Source organism: Sturnus vulgaris, chromosome 5, assembly GCF_052056855.1.
Source record: "Sturnus vulgaris isolate bStuVul1 chromosome 5, bStuVul1.hap1, whole genome shotgun sequence".
NCBI lineage: Eukaryota > Metazoa > Chordata > Aves > Passeriformes > Sturnidae > Sturnus > Sturnus vulgaris.
Window position 1 is genome coordinate 63,194,299 of NC_142247.1, and position 17,142 is coordinate 63,211,440.

The 17,142-nt window shown below is 38.4% G+C and overlaps 1 protein-coding gene across 12 annotated transcripts in view; it reads right to left on the reverse strand.

The window, feature by feature from the left end:
- Positions 1-17,142, reverse strand: part of MAGI2 (membrane associated guanylate kinase, WW and PDZ domain containing 2) — a 703,759-nt gene that overhangs the window by 140,400 nt on the left and 546,217 nt on the right. For all 12 annotated transcript variants that reach the window (XM_088165869.1, XM_088165868.1, XM_088165870.1 and 9 more), the window contains 3 exons: positions 14,558-14,615; positions 7,615-7,736; positions 6,020-6,202 (listed from right to left, as the gene is read on the reverse strand). In XM_088165869.1, the coding sequence (XP_088021995.1) occupies positions 6,020-6,202; positions 7,615-7,736; positions 14,558-14,615 (363 nt within the window). The remainder of the gene's footprint in view (positions 1-6,019; positions 6,203-7,614; positions 7,737-14,557; positions 14,616-17,142) is intronic.

The following is a 17,142-nucleotide window of genomic DNA, read 5'->3' on the forward strand; positions in this document are numbered from 1 at the left end:
TAAAGCAGAGGTAGTGAGGGAAGCAGAAAATACAAGCTGGTTTTATATGTGCTGCTTCTCTCTCACAGTCCTGCCTCACCTGGCATCAGCTTCCAGCTGCAAGACTGACACTTCATGAGGCCTTGGTGCATATTAAAAGAGTGTTTTAGTCTGAAGATGCGTAAGACCAATGAAAACATAGTTCTTGCTCAGCAGTCCAACTAGTAGCATAGTTTCCCACTTTCCTTACACCATGCCCTAACTTTGGAAGGCCAGTTTTAACTAGACAAGAAGGTGTCAGGCATCTGAGATAAATAAATTTTAGCCAGCTTCAGGTCCTGTGGAAATCAAGCCCTACATGTGTGTGACCAGCTCCTGGTCAGTGCACCTCTTGAGATGGCAACTGTGACAAACAGTTGGCTAGCAAAGGTAAGGGAATGTTGTAAAAGAGAAAAGTATTGGTTGGGCTTTAACTGATAGCACTTAAGAAAGACATGACCTGTTTGAAAAAGAGTATAGGTGCTGTGGTGTGTGGTCATGATACACCGAGTGATGTTCTGAAAGTATTAACATTTCCAGATGACTGCCAAAACAGATTTTAATTTTGACATATTTGCTTCTTTGGATTGAAGGCATTTTTGTACACACATAGTTCATCTTTTCTGTTGCTCAAACTAGACAGCTTGCATCTCAGCTGAGCTCACATTAGGTGAGATGACGGTTTGTTCACATGATCTGACAATGGATAAACAGGGAACAGAATTAACCATCTGTTTGAACTTGTAAAAATGCATACTTTTGCAGATATCCCCAATTCCTTCTGTTTGAGCACTCCACTTTTTATAAAGGTTGCAAGATGTTAGCCTTAATGTGGAAAAAATATGCTTTAATGAAACTAGATAGTTATCTCCTAAGCCTAGTGACATTGTAGGGTCAACCACCTGATAACGGCGTTGGGTTTGCTCTTATTCACTTAAATAACATTCATGATTTTGTAGATCAACAGGTGTGGCTTCTCCAATTTCCTTACATTTAAAGTAATCTCAGCTTCTTGAAAAATTCACCATATGCAGAAGATTGTTATAGGTCTTGATGTTATGTCCATGGACAGAAGCAAAGTCATGGGTCACTCCTTCCTGCATTTCTAACAGCTCATTCCCTTTGGAGATCTCTAGGGTGCAGCAGAAATACCGAGTGGTAGATGTGGGACCCATCTCTAGCTTTTTTCTTTAGGCTTCACCCTATTACAGTCATACAAAAGTAATTGATGTCTGCTTATATGGTAGGTGTAGACATCTGTATTTTAGACAAGTATATCTGTTAGCTGAACCTTATCTTTACTTTATTAATTTGTATCTCTAGAACACATCAACTAATACAGAAAAACTACCATTCCTGAGAAAACAACATCTAAAAATGCCCAAGTTTGCATTGTTTACAGATGATTTAGCATCTTAAAGCTGGCCAAGTGCATGCCTGGCAGATGAAATCAAAGAACATATTTCCCCTTTCTTGGTTCACACTGTTGAGCTATGACATTTCCCCAGAGATTTATGTTTCTGGAAGGTTCAACCTGCAGTGACCAAAGATATTCATCAGTCAGAAGGGTCATCACCAGACTCCAAGAAGCACTTTTGCACGATGTCTTTCAGCTGTTTCCTGGAAACCTTCACCAAAGGAAATGGAGCTTGCTGAAATGCAGAGAGTGAGAATCTTTCCCCAAGCTTGATTATGTGGGAGTGTTTCAGTTTATCCAGTCCATTGAATAACCTTGAGAACTGTAGGAGAGTTTTTGCCTTTGCAGCTTGAGCTTTTATCTGACTCAGCCGCAGGCCCAAATCTTTGTTTGCCTTAGAACAGCAGTCAGTCAAAATCACTCACTGTATAAAAATCTTTTCATGTAGATGCAGTCTTTTACCAGTGATGTTCACTCAGCATTTTAATCAAATGCAGGGGCATCTTAAATGCAGACAGTTTTCTGTTGGCTGCATGAGGCTTCAGACAAGACAAAGCAATGTAACTTCCCAGAAAAGAATGTGGTATCAGCTCCTAGGCTATCCTGAGATAGGGATGCTGTGGAGTGCAATGTTCATATCCAGCAGCTTGATTGAGCTCCAAATGCTAAAACATGTCCTAGAAAGTTATTTTCAGGATTATTAACAACCATTAGTGCACAGATGCTAGATTTACATGAGGGCATAATAGCCCCTACGAATTCTGAAACATCTGGCAAATGGGATCAGGAATGTAATTTTGGTTGTTTTTGACTCATCCACTGAGATGTGGTTCCCCCTGAGTCTGCTTGTGAGGTTTATTGTGGGTCTAGGACAAATATAAATACCTCTTAGTGCCCAGCACTGGGCACCAAGTGGTTCAGATAGCTTGTCAGCACCTCAGATATCTCTTGTTGCATCTCAGTGCATTCAGTTTGCCTCACTGCTTTGTTTCACATCGAAGCCAAGTTACAGTCAGGCAGCTGCTTCTGTGTTCCCAGTGGCTTCCAGGCTTTCAGCAGTGTTCCTCAGGGGTCAGGACTGGGACAGGCACCATTTAACATCTTTGTTGGTGATCTGGACACAGGGATTGACTGTACCCTCAACAAGCTTGCTGATGACATCAAGCTGTGTGGTCACACGTTGGAGTTCCACCTGGTTTAGTGGAAGGTTCACCTGTTTCTGATATGGGAGGTGGGACTGGATGCTCTTGAAAGCCCTTTCCAACCCAAACCATTCTATGGCTCTGTGTTCCAAAGGATAAAATCCAAAATTGCTCCATTTCAAAACCTTCAGGTCAAACTGCTTTGTTATGATCATATTAAAGGGTGATAATGTCTTACACAGACTCACTCTTTGAATAGCATTTGTATCTGACCCCTATATTACATTTTGGGTGGAGAAATAAACCAAAGTTACAATGCGAGTTTGTTTCTCTAACAATTAGCTTGAAGTACAGTTTTGGTGTCTCCAGCTTGTGGCCAAAGTTTAGGTAAGATAAATGACATGGTGCCTTTTCCTTTGTATTTCCCCCAAATCTGATGCAGGTCTGAAGTATGAAGATTTCCATAACCACTTGGCCAAAGAATAGTATCAGCTTTGCAAGGGACAGGGTCCAGAATCATATTAGAGCTGGGGGCATCAGTGCTGTGGTTATCCCTTACACTCAGGTTGCTTCACAGATCATTTTCACTGCCCTCACACTTTTTACTATGATGCCCTACTGCCACAATATGATGTTTTGATCATTAACCAAAATTTCCCATGACTCTGATCATACCTGGAATGCACATAACTTGAACAATGACATATAGTTTGTATTAAAAGAATAAATAAACTCCATTTTAAAGCTCTATTTATTATATATAATGATACCTAGCTAACAAACAAAAAGAAACAGATGTAATTTCAAGTAGTTTTCCAATGTAAGATTTTAACAGTTTTATGAACAAAAAGCTATTGATGGAACCTGGGAGGCTTTCATATCTTCAGTTGATTATATTGTAAAATAGCTCAATAGTGAGAGAAATTCTAATTCAGGAATGTGAAAAGGATTTGATATCGGGGAATAAAAGCACTTTATTGAACAGTGCTTTGATAAACATTCTGACTTTAAATATATTTTTTCAGTTTACCATTAACTTATTTAGAAATTATTCACAGAAACCAAGTTAGATGTCACAATCATTAGTCTGAGATTCTCCAATTACTTTACATCAGAATCTGTCACTCTTAGAAATGAAGATATTTGAGGGCAAAATTTGTTCTGAAATCTAATTTTATATGTTTTGGGGTCACATAATTGTAGAGTGTTTATATATTTGAGTATACATTTCTGTTTTGCATTCCTAATGTAGTGGAATTAATTACCTGAGGAAAAAACCAGTGCTATTTCTATGCATTTTAAAGAACATTTTTCTTACATGTTCTCATCACAATCCATGACTACAATAATGACCATCAACAGTATTATGAAACTTATATTCAATTTCAACATAAAAATTCAAGTAAGTTGCAAGGATACTCTGTTTTCCAGAGAAAATAACTCCATATGACCAAGTTCACCAATAACCAGCCCACACTTCAGAGGGATTAGCAAGGAACTATATTTGAGCTCTGCATCTGAGAGTGCTAAACCATGACAAACAAGGAAAAACTCTCATGTCATGTATTAGATAATATGGAAATATTAGGGAAAAATGAAGTCATTGAAAAATGAAGTAACATGTCACTGAAATCCTCTGAACTCCAGGAAGTCTGTTGCATCCTTTGTTCACCTAATCTGGTAATTTAATAAATTTTGCCTTTGGGAACTAAACTGAATTAAAATGGCAACAAGAACTGAGAATTAAAAAGCTGTTAGACTAACGTTTTTTGTAAAATCAGTGCCAAAAAATCTATATTCTACTTCTTTCTGACATTTTGTTTCTTCATCTAAATTTTCTGTGTATCTATTTGGTATTAGAAACATCATGCTGGCTATAACATTAGCCTTGAAGCAAATCCTGTTCAGGATTTAACTACTTCTCACAACCTTTACACTTCATACTTGGCAAGTCCTGGAGAGTCCTACAAAATAAACTAGAATCCAGGGTGATTTATTCTGACATACGAATATGACTATGATTAAAAAATTTACTACAATAAAAGAAGGATGAAATGAAATTTCCAGAAAAATCACTTCAGACTATTCCACTCACATTATTTGTGCCTGCATGTGTTTCTGTGTCTGCCCCCTACACTGTAACACAGTAAAAGGATCTTTCTCTGCTGCCATGATCCATCCACAATGATCTGTTATCAAAGTTTAGAAAATTATCTTCATAGTTACTTTGGCCACCATGAAAAGGGGTTTCTACAGAGGCAACAAAAATCCCAAACTAGCATTTCTTTATTTCAAAGTCTGGTGAGAAATGGAAGGATAAATTATGCTCATGGGATAAGTTATGCTGACAAGAGATGATACAGAGAGACAGGGCTGCACAAACACAGAACACAGGACTTCAGTCCCTAGTAACCAGCTGTATCTGTGGAAAGCTCAACTGGACCTAGAGAACAAAAATCATAAAACCGTATTTTGTATTTGTATTGTATACAAACAATGGTTTGTATTCCCCTGCCACCTGCTAGACCAGACTGCTTGGGGCCCTGTCCAACCTGGCCTTCAACATTTTCAGGAATGAGGCATCCACAAATTCTGAGCAAATGTCTTAATCCTTAAGAGTGGAGAAACACTGGGATAGGAGTCCAGAGGCTGTGGAATCTGTATCTTATGAAATTTTCTCAGGAGCCTGAGAAACTCGATCCAATCACAAAGTTAGCCTTGTTTTAAGCAGGGGGCTAGTGATTGAAGGTCTCTGCCAACTGAAATCATTCTATTATCCACTGACTGTCTTTTCCTAAAGTAGATGACAACTGCTTGGAAACTGAATTTGTCTTCCTCCAAAAGAGTTTCATTCATCCATAGACCTGATGTGACCTTTCAGACAGTGGTTTTCAATCTTTATCAATCTGTGAACATGAAAATGTTTGCAGTGGTGGGCCACATCTTCAGAGCAGCTTTCAATCTCTTCAGAAGAAGTTTATTTTATTTCATGAGTTTTCACAGATTCTTTTTTAATAGGACACAAATGCCTATGTGTCCATATGCCATACTGAAAACTCTTGTTATGATGACTCTAATGAGAACAGTATTGGATCTGACTCAACTGATTATTTTGCAAAACCATCCTTTCTAAAGAAACAAATTACCACTTAGTAATCTGTGCTGTTTCTTTTCTTTCCATGTAGACTTCCCTCAAGTAAACAGCCTATAAACCATATCCCATTTTTATGTAGGGAAATGCAGAGATCTTTTCTCCCTTAAAATATTGTGAAATGGGAAAAAAACCTACCTGGCATTTGTTAGCAAGAAATTTTTGCCGGGAAACTTACCTTTTCTACATATCAACACAGAAAGTCATATGGGAAATGTATGCATTTATGGAGAGAGTGAGACTCAGAAATCTATTTCTCATATAAAAGGACAGAGAAACCTTCATAATTACCTGTTTCCATTTTCCCATCTTGCGCTGCAGGCCCATCAGGAATTACACTCTTCACCTGGAGAAACTCATCTGGCTCGTCCCCACCAATGATGGTAAATCCAAAACCCATGTTGCTTTTCTTAAGAGTTGTGCTGAGGAAAGTCCCCTTCAGCTGTGATGCATCACGGGTGAAGAGTGGTTTTTCTACATCAGTCAACACAAACAAGAAAGACAAAAGTTCTGATCTAGTCACAACAAAGCAGAGAGAGCAGATAACAATATTGGCTGACATCAAGTGGCAGTGTATCAAAGGCAAGAAAATAAAGAGTGCAGGCATTCCAGGAAAAAATATTTGTGGGTTCTTGTACTACTACAAAGCTTAAAACATATTTCTTATCTATGGCAGATCAGCCATAAATAAAAAGATATAAATATCCTTTGATATTAGAAATCCATTTGGAAGTGGATATTGTGTAGCTAAAATAATTACAACAATAAAAATGATGTGTGAGATAATTTAAAAACCTCTTTCCTAACCTATAAATTCAGCTTTGTCTGCAAAGTAATACATTCTTCACAATTCCCCTCCCAGCCACAATGAGGAAAATATCCCCTGTGAATGTCTCATTCCATTTGTCACCACGAAGAGGCAAACATTAGAGGAGCATTTCTCTCCAAACACGGGGGGTTCAGGCATCCAACAAGTGACACACACGAGTGCCGTGCGAACTCCGCGTCCCCTCTCGCGTGCCTCGGGGCGCAGTGCGGGTGCCCGTGCCTCTCTCCATGCTGCACTGGGTGAGGGAGGGTTGTGGGGAATGCGGAGTTTGTGAGCCCAGGTGGTGACAGAGCAGTCGGTGTCCCCGGCAGGGCCGTACCGTGCAGCCCGCACGCCCCGGCGGGGTCGCGCCGGCTCTGCGACAGGTCATTGACGCTGCGGGACCTCCTGGGAGCGGGGCGCAGGCGGGCAAATTTGGGTCTAGGTAAGGTTGAGGAGGAGCTTTCTACTGTTACAAAGGAGAACAAGCCTCATTCTCTGGCTATAAACTTACATTAAAGTTCATTTGTCTATACCAGTACTGTTTGCTCTTATACAGCTCCTTTGGAGCACGTTAATTTTTATGTTACCGAGTAGCTGCGTTCTTGTAAACTCGTATAACACTGTGCTTGAGGCTTTTAACTTAATTGATGCTTGCTAGATGAGCTAGCTTAGAAACATACTAAACATCAATTAGAGTAATTTAGAGAAAGTACAATTAAGTATTTCAGTGTTGCCAACTTCGGGTGCTCAAGAGAATGACATACCTTACCAGGAACAGAATTTATGATTTTATTTAGAAAATTACTTTGGGAGTCTTATTGTGCTTTCAGTTTCTCCGCCTTTAGGAAACACTTTCTGTTTTATTTTCTGTGCCTCTGAAAGTTTTAGTTGGCTGGTGAGTCCTGCAACTATTGGAACTCTGACATTTAAGGGAGAAAATTGCTAAGATATAGGTGATAACCTTTTGAGCATTGGCAACACTACTCTTTTAACCAGACTATGACAAAATCATTGTCACATAAACAGGAGAGCAGGAACTTTCATCTTAACTAAGAGAGCTGACATGGTACTGTACCTCGGAAACCTTGGGCCTGCATAGGCTTTGTTCCCAGTTCTGCGTTGGGCATGTTATGCTGCTGTAGCTTCCTTTTTGCTTCTAGGACAGGGTTTTCAAATTGAGTTCTTCTATTTATGTGGCTGGAAAAAAATCGGCTTTGATTAAAAACTGTGTTCAGTTGGGTAAAATGATAATTTTCACAGTAGGGTGCCGTATGTGGCTAAGGTGTGTGTGGTTAGAGGGTAAAACTGGGGAACCCCCAGTGGGCCTGAGTGTGTCCCTTACATTCCACACAATTTTGTTGGGAATGAGAATATACAACCCTGTGTAACGAGTAGCATCCTCTCACTTCAATATGCTGAACTCTGCTACAGACAAATGGTTTTGATCTATGGGACTACAAATTAAACAGCAGCACTGCTGAAACATGCTACAGCAACAGTTTTACATGTCTTCAGCATGAAGACTGTTCTTTGTATGATTCAAAGAATCTCAACCAGTTTTTTGCACTATTAGCAATTAGTTGTAAGTGAATTTACTCAATCACTTACAGAAAAAGAAAAGCCTAGACAACATAGTGCTTTTATGATGGTAATTTACAAATAAATCTATCATAGGTAATGAATTGAAGATTATTCCTTTTACGCACTATGGTGCGTATCTGCTCAGCTGTACAGAAAAATAAGATGCAGAAACTAAATTAGATGGCAGAACTACATAGATCATATATGAAGTATAAGAAAAGTTAGTGCACACATTTTTTTCTTGATGTTTTACATTTCCTACTACAGGTCATTAAGTCCATCTCTGGCATTACACCACTATTTTTCTGCATTGTGTTTAGGATCTTTACCACTACTGTCACCATATCCTTGATTTTAATTCTTTAGAGCACATATTTTATCGACCACTGAGCCATCCTTCAATCCTGTCCTGGGATTTGTTTATTTATTTATTTTTTTTTTAAATTTTTTTGGAGAAGGCAAAACAATGTAGTAAGTTGCATGGAACATAGCTGCAAGATATCACAGTAGAATCACAACAGAGAAGGGGCTTGTGCTTCAAACACTGTTCTGGGGAAACAAATATTTATGTACAGAAGGGCAGGCTTATGTCACTCCTTATTTGTTCTCACTGGGTCTTCTGAAAATTCAATCCCAAACATGGGTTTAAGCACTTGGACAGGTTACCTGTTACTTTCACAACTCTAAGATCTTAAAAGGGTCTTTTTTTGTATTGCAATGACCTGTTGTGCCACATTAAGCATTTAACAGGTCCTTTGAGATTTTGATCCTACCACTACTTCAAAGAAAATAAGTGGGATTGCCATTAGGAAGTGAGGCAAGGCAGCCCTATGGGAGTGCAATACACTTGCAGAGTAGGATTTAGTGACCAACGTTCAATGAAATGAAAAGACTTTCAGTCATGTAAAAGAATATTTGATTTAATGAGATGAAGTAAATGTGATAAATCCTTAAGTTGCTACTTTATTCATATGCCTGTAACTCACTGAAGTGGTTGCTAGCTTACTCTCATACTCTAAAATTTTGATTAACAGCTTTCAGTAAGTTTTGGTGTATGCTTCAGACAAAGTCCCTCTCTTTTCTTTCCTTCTTCAGACAGGCTGATTAAAATTTTAGGTGTTCCTTTCCTAGACTTTTGCTTTCTATTATTTCTAGTAATTGTCAGGGTCTTCAGCACCTTACTCTATTGCAAACCTAGAAACTTATGATGAAAGGGAGAAAAACTTCACTAGTTAAAAATGGAGAAGGCAAGACCTATGTGCATTAAAAAGGCAATCCTGAACTGCTAACATAAGCATGAAAATAGTAATTATGCGATGTGTTTATCATTTGATGTATTTCCATGTTGTAAATGAAATACTGCTTTTGCCTTTACACAAGACAGTGATGAAACTCAAATACTACATAAAGTTCTGAGCACCCATGATCAAATGAAATGAATCTATATGAAAGGTTTTACAAGAAGACCAGTGAAATAGAGTATTCTATTATAGAAGATCAAAGGAGTTTTAGCTTTTTATTCAAGCAGAATTAATTCTGATATATAATTGCATTCAATGAATACATTTGGAAGTAAATACTAGAATATATTAAAGATGCCAGGATTTCAGACTTGAAGTCTGTAGGCTTCTCACAAGAGAAGTGTGAAGTTAGAAAACAGCTTCCAGTAGGAGGTACAGAGTACAGTATCTAGCTTGTTTTATGTTAGCATTTGGTAAGATTAAAACCAGCATCGCTACACACGTGGGTTAATTGCTTCAACATAGGGATTATCTCTTACTTTAGGGGCTCTGAAGTATCCTGCCCCATTCTCCAGCTGCCCTCCACAAGAGCAGAGGTTTCCCATGGCTTTTGTGCCATATCATGCAGATGTAATGGATATCCAAGATTACACTCCAGATCCTCATTCAGGACCTTGCTTTATGCTTAGTGTCATGTTGCAATTGCAGAGCACATCTCAGAGCTGCAGGAGGGCCCCTTCAGACGTAACATTCAACTTATATGTGGTTCTGGGATATAAAAGAAGTTGGGATTTTAGCTAATCTGTGTTCATGGCTGAAGAAAGATTAATTACTGTGGTACAGACGTCACAGCAAGAATCCTTTTCTACTGCCTACCTACAGCTACTACGTAGAGTTTAAGTTGTGGTTTGGTTCATTTAAACAGAAATATCTGATAACAAATATCTTGAAAATGATATTTTGTCCTACCAGACCAGACAGGAAGACTAACACACGTTCTTGAAGCATCTCATGTTGTTGGTGCAATTTTAATAATTCTAATCTCCAATTTATTCTCATATTTTGACTGTTGTTTGGTAGTTTGCAATCTCAAAAGCACAGTGGGAAATTTCCAATTAATTAAAAAAAGAGGCATTAAATACTGTGTCCAAGAGGAGTCAAAGAAAATAAAATTATATTTATAATCAGTAATTTTTATCATATTGTATTATTGCTCCTACACTGATGATACATGAAACACATCCCTTTTATGCAATTTTAAGTCCTATACAGCTTCATGGCTAAATTAGAAAAAGCTGATGAGTTTACTTGAGAGAGAAATTATTAAGCTGAGTAATTCTCTTGAAAGGACATTCTAGCTTTTCATCTAGCTACTTCAACAGCATAGAGAATATATATTACTAGCCTAGGCCTTCATAAAACAAGCCAAATATGAGTTTTAGAGATGATTACAAGTAAGTGCTTTTGTGGTTAAAACAGATTTTGGATGGTAGCCAAAATGTATTGCTCATTGCTCATAGGATCTAATTCAGTGAACAATTCTAACTTCAATTTTCTTCCTTTATTTTATACAGTATATGTGAAATAAAAATCTAACCCAAAGCCTAATCCACCTGATTTCTTCTAGTGCCACTGTGGCTGTGCAGAGGAGAAGGATGCTGCTGTCCCGTTAGCTCACTGAACCTTAACTGGGCACAAACCCTCAGAGGGAGGATTTTCTTTTGAGCTGCATTTACTCGTGGTGTCAAAATACTGTCTGTGTGTGATGAGGGGGTACCACCAGCCAGCCTATAAAACACAGACACAGTTCTGCCCTCTCAGCAGTCAGGGGGACAGGCTAAGTTGTTTTTGCGATGAGTTTCAGGTTAGATGCACTTAAGGCAAGTGAAACACATCCTTAGGAGATTTGCAGGCTGTAGTGCATAATTTGCAGACTTTAGTTGATGGTCAAGGCACTGAGCTCTGACAAAATGGCATGGGCATCAGTAGAAGGATTTTAACTTATCTCCTTTTCTTAGCTGCTTTAATATACGGGATGGGGTTTTTTTTTTTCAGTTTTTACCTATAGCTTTTGAAATTGTTGCATATTACTCAACAAATTCTGGGGATCAGGATGCCTATAAAATGGATACTCTAATGAATAACTTGTTAGTGTCTATCTACTCTTTGTATTCATGTTTTTCAGTTGATAACACTTTATGATGACAAAAAGACCTGAGATAACTTCTTCTATTTGAGTAGAAACAGAGTATTGTCAGAAGTTTTAAGTCAAGGAGATATATTTTTCCAGAATAAATACCTGTATGACTATTTTAGCTGTTCTATTAAAAAGCCCATGTCTCGAAATTGAGCTCTGTGTTGTAGTTAATCATCCTTAAAGAGGGAAACAATCTTTTGGCAATTAGAATCCTAAAAGGCCCAGTGCACTCTAATGACTACTTTCCCTCTGCAGTTCTGCATAGCTCAGTGCTGTTAGCTCTTAGTTTACAGATTAAGACCAAATTGCATAAAAGCAAACATATAGCAAATACTTCTCATTTATGTTAAATGCTTACACATTACAAATGAAGTCTGGACCTGCATTAAAAAGCAAATGAAAATTATAATATTATCTCACACCTACATTAATGCATGATTATGAGACGTAGTTATACTGGAGACTTTTTTTTAACAGAATTTGAAAATATGTTGTGATACATCTTTAGGAACTCGACCAGCAAGAGGTTTAAGTTTCTTTGTTTTGGTTTGTTTTCTTTTTTAGTTTTTTCTCTGGTCTCCCAATACTTGACCTGTATATGGCTGCTCCTTGTAAGGTGAAATGGAGTCTGTCTGCCTCATTGCTCAACCTTACAAAATTCCCATGGAATACAAGTACATCAGTGAGCTGAGTACAAGCCTTTCTTTCATGAGGATTTTTTAGGCCTGCATGTAAACTTGGACTGGACCTGAATGTGTGGAAGTTCGTAATCTTGCTTTTCATAATTTACCTACTTTTATGACAAAATTAAGAGAGTTTATTGTAATCTGATTTTATCTAGTTAAAAATGAACTCATCTGTTGAATACTGGTAATAAAAAAGCTGTGACTGTTATATATTGTAGCAGGAAAAATGGAAAGCAAACTTTGTTTCGAAGTTATTGAGCTCAGACAGCAAATTAAACTACAGCTACATTTTACTGGCTATAAAACTCCATGCGAATTTAGCAGGGCTGCAGTTTTAATGCCATACCATGAGCATCCATTCCACTTCTAAAAAGCTCAGAGACTGCAATAGGTTTGATGTATCTGTCCACAAATCTTATCTGTGGTAGGATTAATAAATTTGGCACTAACAGCCTTAAAATATGTAATTGCATGATAACATCTGGGCCTGGTACCTTGCATCTGTTTACCTGTGGTTGGACATGAAATGCAGATAAATTCCTTTTCTGACTCTGCAGTGGAGTGTGAGCCTTGCTGGTGCCAGAATGCCTCGGGCTGCACTAACAACCAAGCATAGTCTCAGAAAGAGATTGATGCACAAAAATTGCACAACACCTGGTACACCCCAAAATACACTAAAAACCACTGGGCAGAACCTTACACCCAGCAGCTGCATAATTGCACGTGCAGAAATCTTTGGCAGGGGTTAAGTACAAAATGATATGAGAACTGCAGCCCCTACCTCCTTGAGGAAATCATAAAAGAACTCAGGCATCACAAGGGGGAGTAATTTAATGGTATTACATAGGGAATTCAAAACTTATCCTTTTGCTTGAGTCTGGACTGTCTAAAATGACTTGAACTGAGCAGAAAAGTAGATGGAGCTGCTGCCTCTTTCACCTGAGGGCAGGAAGCAAGCTGGGGACAAAGAAGGAGGGCAGGTGTTCTGGCATTTGGAGAATGGGACAGAAGGAATCAGCAGAGCAGTGACCAAATGCCATTTTCTGTTGATTGTTTGCTTTGCAGAAGGCTGGGGATCATGCATGGGCATCCACAAGCTGCTGCTATGACAGCAGGTAAGAAACGGGCATGTTACATCTTCTAGACCTCCAGAAATTAGATGCTTTTTTGAGCTCCCTGAACACTGGAACCCTTGCATAACAGCAGCATATCTTCAAGTTTGAAAAAGCTGCATCTCCAATACCTGTCCAGGGCAATCCTGCAGTCAGTGTGCTGGTATGGATTCAAGAGACCAAGGGAAAAATGTGAGACACAAAGGAAATTTTCTATTCTCTATGAAACAACTAGATAAATATACTGCTTGAGTGTCAGGATTTGAAATTGAGAGTTTAGGTCATGGGCCATATTCTCTAAAGATCTCTCTTGTTTAATAAAAGGCACTAATGGATAGTTGTTTCTCAACCTTTCAAGTATTACCTGCACAGTGACTGGAGTGGTTTTCTGTTTCCTCTCTTGCATACTGCCAGTAGAGAGCAGAGTGAATTGACTCCTCTGAAACAGGTATCACAATCTGAATCTAGATTCATTTTGCATAAGTCTCATTCACTATGTTAAGCTAAAAAGCAGAGGAAATAATCTCTCAGATTTACTTATTTTATGTACAAACTGGCCAGGTTCTACCATTACTTCAAACAAAAGCATTTTGTTGGCCTTTGCACAGAGGAAGAACCTGTTTTCTTGTTTCATAGCTAAAATAGAATCTGAAGAAAATTAAAGCAAGGACTGTGCTATGAAAAAGAATTTATATTGTTTACAGCTGCACTTTTAAATACAAAATAAAACATAATATTTTATATGCAGCGTATAAATAACTTGACTTCTGGTACAACCAGTATAAACACCTGATTTGCAGCAAGTGAGGACTATCCAGAAACAGATCATGACTGAGCTAAACTGATTATGCTTTGCTCTATTCGTTGATTAACAAGACTGATACCTTGCTGGATATCCAAAGCTCAGAAAAAAAATGCAACATCTCTTTAACGAATATGTTCTTTGTACAAGTGTCAGCTGGAATGGTACCATGTAACCAGGCCCTGGATAGAGTGACTGAATGCCTGAGTCACTGATTTGGGATACTTTGAATGTATCTGGATACATTAATTGCATTGATGACTGACAATTCCTGGTATACCCTTACTTTAACATGCCAAGTAATTGTACCCATTCCTTGCCAGGCTGAGCATTGCAGAGGATACCAGTATTAGGTCATGACATATTAATAGCAACTTAATATTGAACTTGGGAACTTACTCAACATAATAAGTGCCATAAATGGGATCATCAATTTTCTCCCAGCCATACGGAAGCTCTGAAAAACAAAGAGTTAATCTCTCTCAGTAAATGCAGTACAAAATGCAAAGATTTCTAATAACAAAATTGTGGATCTTTGCTGGGTGTTGAGGGAAATAATAGTGAAAGGAGATACAGTGACTAAAGCAAATGCCAAATCCTGAACACATCCCATGGCAGCCACAAGTAGCAGTAACTTGGAAATTTGCATGTAAAACCAGCTCTCAGTGTCTAGAGCAACACATTTTGGTTGAACTTCTTTATTGCTCCAACTGTTGTACCAGCCAACAACTGTAGCATACCTGGTGTGACATCACTGCCAGAGGAAGTGAGGGCATTCTATTTTCACAAATAGGTACACACAAATAAAGTAATTTGCTTTTTTTTTTTTTTTTGAATCCTGGAAAAGTTGGTCTAGAAGGAATGAAAAAAAGTTTGTCTCCTGCCATATAAGTACAGTTAGTATACGTAAATGTTTGCATTATACTTCATACTGTGATGGCAATTCCACAATCTCCAAAGGCATCCTGTTCAAAAGGTTAGTTATATATCAAGAACACAGGAGCACAAAACAGTACATGAAAGTACAAATCAAAATAAGATATTGTAACATCCTGTGGACATAAAGCTAACTACATTTTTCAGTAACAGAGATCCCTAAAACATTCTGGTCTTAACAATGAAACTGTTACAAATACTAATTCAATAATCTTGAAAATTAATCTGCATTCACTTATAACCAAACTGCCACATATATATTAATGTACATCCATACTTATTTTATTATCACTGACACTGAATGCTTAAAAAAATCCTATACTGCCAACAGAATTTCATTTTGTGTTTAAAAGGCACCAGACAGAGGCAACAAGTATCTCAGCTGACATGAACAGAGTAAAAATCTCAGTACCAGACGTGGTCACTTGGATGGAGGAGACTCACAAAGGGATGGGCATTCCCATTATGCACATATATTGATTTCTGTGCAGTTAAAGACAATGACACAATGTATGTGGTACTGAGATTCTAAATGGAAATTTGACTCTGGAATTCCTTATGTCAGATATTTTTTTAAATTTTAAACTCCGTTGCACTGTTTTAAAGTAACTTTTTGGAGACAATGAGCACTGAATTAGACAGAACAGAACTGATGTAGATCATATTGAACAGTCATTACACCAGTCATAAAGAAGTACTCATAGACTTGAGATTTTTTTTTCTGACTGACAATATGAATAGACAATTATTGACTTAATCAAAGAGGCAAATAGGAAAGTAAAGCCTGAGTGGCAAAAGGGTTAAAAGGCCATTTTAATCTCTACTTGTTACTTCTCATTTAAATACATCTGTAGTAGCTGATCCTTTCTTGAGTGAAGCTGTTTAGACTGCTGTGATCTTCATGTCACATTGCCCCCAGGGGATGTTCCTGCTCAGCCTATTCCAATCGTGCAATGAAGGATACAACAAACCTCTGCCATAGAGGAATTGCCACATTACTTTTTTTTTTTTTTTTTTTAAAGAAGGCTTAATGTTGATACTAATTTTTTCCTATTAATTCTTAGAATATTGTTAGCTTTGAAATCTTCCTAAGTCCACACTCTGAACTACTTTCGTCAGGGCAATTTTGTTATTGCCACTTCATAGGAATAAAGGCAGCAGCATAAGGTATTCAAGCAGGTCACAGAATTACAGAATGGTTGATGTTGGAAGGGAACTTTGGAGGTTGTCCAGCCCAAGCTCTCTGCTCAAAGCAGGGTCTGCCAGACCAGATTGCTCAGGACCATCTTCAGTCAGTGCTTGAATACATCCAAGGATGGAGACTCCACAACCTTTCTGGGGAGCTCAGTCTGTGTCCTTTTGCCCACTGTCCTGCCACCAGACATCACTGCAAAGAGACAGGTTCTGTCCTTGCACCTCTCTTCATATATTTATTTAGATTGACAAAATCTCCTTGAACCTTCACTTCTTCAGGCTAAACCATCCCAGGTCTCTAATCCTTTCCTCACAGGAGGGATGCTCCAATCCCTTGATCATCTTAGTGGCCATTCGCTGGACTCTTCTTTATGCCTATGTCTCTCCTGTGCTGGGAGCCCTGGATCCAGCCCTCCAGCTGAGTCTCACCTGTGCTGAGCAGAGGGGCAGGGTCATTTCCTTCATCTGCTGGTGATGCTCTGCCAAGTGCAGCCCAGGAGGCTGCTGACCTACGTTGGTGCAGGGGCACATGGCTGGTATGTCAAGGCTCTGAGCATCAGAAAGCCCTGGTGATGCTCTTTCCAGACCTCAGAACTTGAGTAAAATGAGGTGAGTCACCCTACAATGGCTCTCACAAAATCATGTCTATCTTGGGAGAAGACTGTGCAATGTAGTCCATAAATATTCAAAAAGAAATCAGCTGATGCACAAATCCTGTACTGCCCCTACAGAAAGTTTCATTGCCAATTCACGCATGATAAGCAAGGCAAAATTCTCCTATAAAAATGATGACTTTACCAAACACTATGACATGGGATGAATACAAAATATTAGCTTAAGTACTATTAGTATAT